The sequence below is a fragment of the Hylobates moloch genome, unplaced genomic scaffold (genome assembly GCF_009828535.3).
Source record: "Hylobates moloch isolate HMO894 unplaced genomic scaffold, HMol_V3 SCAFFOLD_11, whole genome shotgun sequence".
NCBI lineage: Eukaryota > Metazoa > Chordata > Mammalia > Primates > Hylobatidae > Hylobates > Hylobates moloch.
The window spans coordinates 67,682,533-67,686,162 of NW_026652286.1; the positions used below are offsets into that span (position 1 = coordinate 67,682,533).

Genomic DNA, 3,630 nt, shown 5'->3' on the forward strand with positions numbered 1-3,630 from the left:
GGATGTCCTTTCTGTTTGTTAGTTTTCCTTCTACCAGACAGGACCCTCAGCTGCAGGTCTGTTGGAGTTTACTAGAGGTCCACTCCAGACCCTGTTTGGCTGGGTGTCAGCAGCGGTGGCTGCAGAACAGCGGATTTTCGTGAGACCACCAATTCAGCTGTCTGATAGTTCCTCTGGAAGTTTTGTCTCAGAGGAGTACCTGGCCCAGTGAGGTGTCAGTCTTTCCCTTCTGGGGGGGTGCCTCCCAGTTAGGCTGCTCAGGGGTGAGGGACCCACTTTAGGAGGCAGTCTGTCCGTTCTCAGATCTCCAGCTGCGTGCTGGGAGAACCACTACTCTCTTCAAAGCTGTCAGTCAGACAGGGACATTTAAGTCTCTGGAGATTCCTGCTGACTTTTTGTTTGTCTGTGCCCTGCCCCCAGAGGTGGAGCCTACAGAGGCAGACAGGCCTCCTTGAGCTGTGGTGGGCTCCACCCAGTTAGAGCTTCCTGGCTGCTTTGTTTACCTAAGCAAGCCTGGGCAATGGCGGGCGCCCCTCCCCCAGCCTCGCTGCCGCCTTGCAGCTTGATCTCAGACTGCTGTGCTAGCAATCAGCGAGACTCCGTGGGCATAGGACCCTCCGAGCCAGGTGCGGGATACAATCTCCTAGTGTGCCGTTTTCCAGGCCCGTTGGGAAAACGCAGTATGAGGGTGTGACTGACCCGATTTTCCAGGTGCCGTCTGTTTCCCCTTTCTTTGACTAGGAAAGGGAACTCCCTGACCCCTTGCACTTCCCGAGTGAGGCAGTGCCTCGCCCTGCTTCGGCTCGCGCACAGTCACCGACTGTCCTGCACCCACTGTTTGGCACTCCCTAGTGAGATGAAACCGGTACCTCAAGCAGAAATGCAGAAATCACCAGTCTTCTGTATCGCTCGGGCTGGGAGCTGGAGACCGGAGCTGTTCCTATTCGGCCATCTTGGCTCCCCTCTCCTTTTTTTTTTTTTTTTAACATTATCAGATTGCAGTTTTATTAATCATCTTTAGTCTAGATTGCGTTTTGTTTATTTATAATTCTATCATTGTTTTAATATTTTATGTTGTTTGTCTTTATTTACTAATTGCTGGATTTCAACACAAAGATTTATAGATTTTTAGAAAATATGGATATTAATTTTCAAATAAATACAGTCAGATTCAGTTTTTAAATTTTTGACCTTTAATTTTATTTCAACAAGGTCAAGATTATGCTCAATTTATTAACTTATGGAATTGTAACTGATATTTATTTGTAGCTGCACTGGGAAATTTTTGTAAATGTGTGCTACATATTGAAAAGCATTTTCCATTTGGTTTTTGGTAGTTGCAGGTTACAATGATCACAGTTTTAAGTTTGTTTTGCAAATTCTATAGCTTTTTTTTTTGACAGAGTCTCGCTCTCCACCAGGCTGGAGTGCAGTGGCGCCATGTCGGCTCACTGCAACCTCCAGCCCCAGGGTTCAAGCGATTCTCCCGTCTCAGCCTCCCCAGTAGCTGGGATTACAGGTGCCCTCAACCACGCTCGGCTTATTTTCTGTATTTTTAGTAGAGACGGGGTTTCACCATATTGGCCAGGCTGGTCTCGAACTCCCAACCCCAGGTGATCCATGCGCCTTGGCCTCCCAAAGTGCTGGGATTACAGGCGTGAGCCACCGCGCCCAGCTAAATTATATAGCATTCCTAACTTTGTTCTCTGCACTATTGGTTTCGATTAAAATGCTGTTACATTAAAAAAAAAAAAACCAACATCTCCTATGATGATTGCAGACTTTTCAGTTTTACCATCTAAGTTTGAGTCTTGGCTCTCTGTGTGTCAGTGCCATGTGGTTAGGTGCATAAAGTTCATTACTGTAATATTGTAATATTTTCCTATGACATTTCATTAACTATAAAATGTGCTTCTTTGATCATATCAATACACTGGATATTAATATTGCTACCCTAGGTTCCTTTTGTTTAATATTTGTCTGGATTGCCTGTTCCCATAAATTGACTTTTAATCACAGCGTTGTTCTAAGATTGATTTAAAATGCAGAATAAAAGGGAAGGTTATGGGAGGGTGGGACGTCTAATGTAAACCCAGCCCAGTGATTACATTAGCTGGGCGCTGATTAGGTTAGGATGTTGCCCAGGTATAAAGCCAGGATCTTCGGGACCTGGCTTCATTTGGAGTTCAGCTACCAAGAGGAAACCTTCCTCTGGGTCCTGGAGTATTTGGCCTGAAATTGGGAATTTGGGAATTGCTGCTCCAGAGCGCTCCCTGCGGAGCTCCGCAGCCCGCCTCTCCCCCAGGTCTCTCCCGGCGTCCCCACGCGGGGCGCAACCGCGAGAGAGGAACGCAGGTCGCCCCGCCAGCGCCCAGTGCAGCGCCAGTTTCCGGGCCGGGACTGCTCTCGGAGCCATGAGCTGCGGCCGCCCCCCTCCCGACGTGGACGGCATGATCACCCTTAAGGTGGACAATCTGACCTACCGCACCTCTCCCGACAGCTTGAGGCGCTTGTTCGAGAAGTACGGGCGCGTGGGCGACGTGTACATCCCGCTGGAGCACCGCACCAAGGCGCCCCGGGGCTTCGCCTTCGTCCGCTTTCACGACTGGAGCGACGCGCAAGACGCCGAGGCCGCCATGGACGGGGCGGTGCTGGACGGACGCGAGCTGCGGGTGCAGGTGGCGCGCTATGGCCGCCGGGACCTGTCTCGCAGCAGCCAGGAAGAGCCACGCGGCAGGTCCTGGGGCGGCCGCTACGGACGGCGGAGCCGCAGCCCCAGGGGGCGACACCGCAGCCAATCCCGAGGTCCCAGCTACTCTAGGTCCCGCAGCAGATCTCACCATGGGGGGTCTCGCTATAGCAGGTCTCCCTACAGGAGATCTCGCTACAGCCGATCTCCCTACAGACGATCTCGTTACAGGGGATCTCGCTACAGCCGATCTCCCTACAGACGATCTCGTTCAAGGGGATCTCGCTACGGCCGATCTCCCTACAGTCGATCTTACAGCCGGCATCACTACAGCCGATCTCCCTACAGGGACTCTCACTACAGGGAATCTCGCTACAGGAGGTCTCCCTACATCCGGTCTTCCCGCAACAGATCTCCCTACAGCCGCTCTCACTCGAAGTCTGGGTCTCGCTCTCGATCTCCATCAACCTCCAAATCCAGCTCTCCGCGAAGATCCAAGTTCTCCTCCGTCTCCAGATCTTGCTCACGGTCCAGGTCTAGATCTACGTCCGGGAATCCTCCCCCCACATCCAAGAGGGAATCCAAGTCCAGGTCGCAATCCAAGAGTCCTCCCAAGTCTCCTGAAGGGGAAAAAGGACAAGTGCCCTCCTAGGAAAATGATCATCAGCTAACGCGTGATGGAGGACTTGGGGAAAAGGACTCCACACTCAGTCCATGGAAGCAGAGTCACTGGAAGAAGCGACTGCCTAATGAAACAGTTGTGTGACATTTGGTCTACCTTTTTTACCAGTTTGAAGCGTTGCATCAGATGGCAAGATTCATTTTATGTGCCATTTTGTTGTTTTCAAATTTTCTTGTAATTTAGTGAGGTGAACGACTTTAGATTGGATTTGGATATTTGAGGGGAAAATTTATATTTGTCTTTTTTGTGTGTGTTTTAT

At 50.7% G+C, this 3,630-nt stretch overlaps 1 protein-coding gene across 2 annotated transcripts; it reads left to right on the forward strand.

Annotated features, from left to right (window-relative positions):
- The first annotated feature begins 2,414 nt into the window (after positions 1-2,414).
- On the forward strand, positions 2,415-3,341 carry LOC116477406 (serine/arginine-rich splicing factor 8-like). 2 transcript variants are annotated; one of them, XM_032168111.2, is made up of 2 exons: positions 2,415-2,848; positions 3,101-3,341. In XM_032168111.2, the coding sequence occupies exons 1-2, from the start codon at positions 2,415-2,417 to the stop codon at positions 3,339-3,341; spliced, it is 675 nt and encodes a 224-aa protein (XP_032024002.1). The 2 variants fall into 2 exon arrangements, with proteins under 2 accessions (XP_032024002.1, XP_032024001.1); XM_032168110.2 differs by having other exon boundaries at positions 2,415-3,341.
- Positions 3,342-3,630: the final 289 nt, after the last annotated feature.

Excerpts from the sequence above, each read along its gene's own strand:
- LOC116477406 (XM_032168110.2), top strand. The coding sequence starts at position 2,415 with ATGAGCTGCGGCCGCCCCCCTCCCGACGTGGACGGCATGATCACCCTT.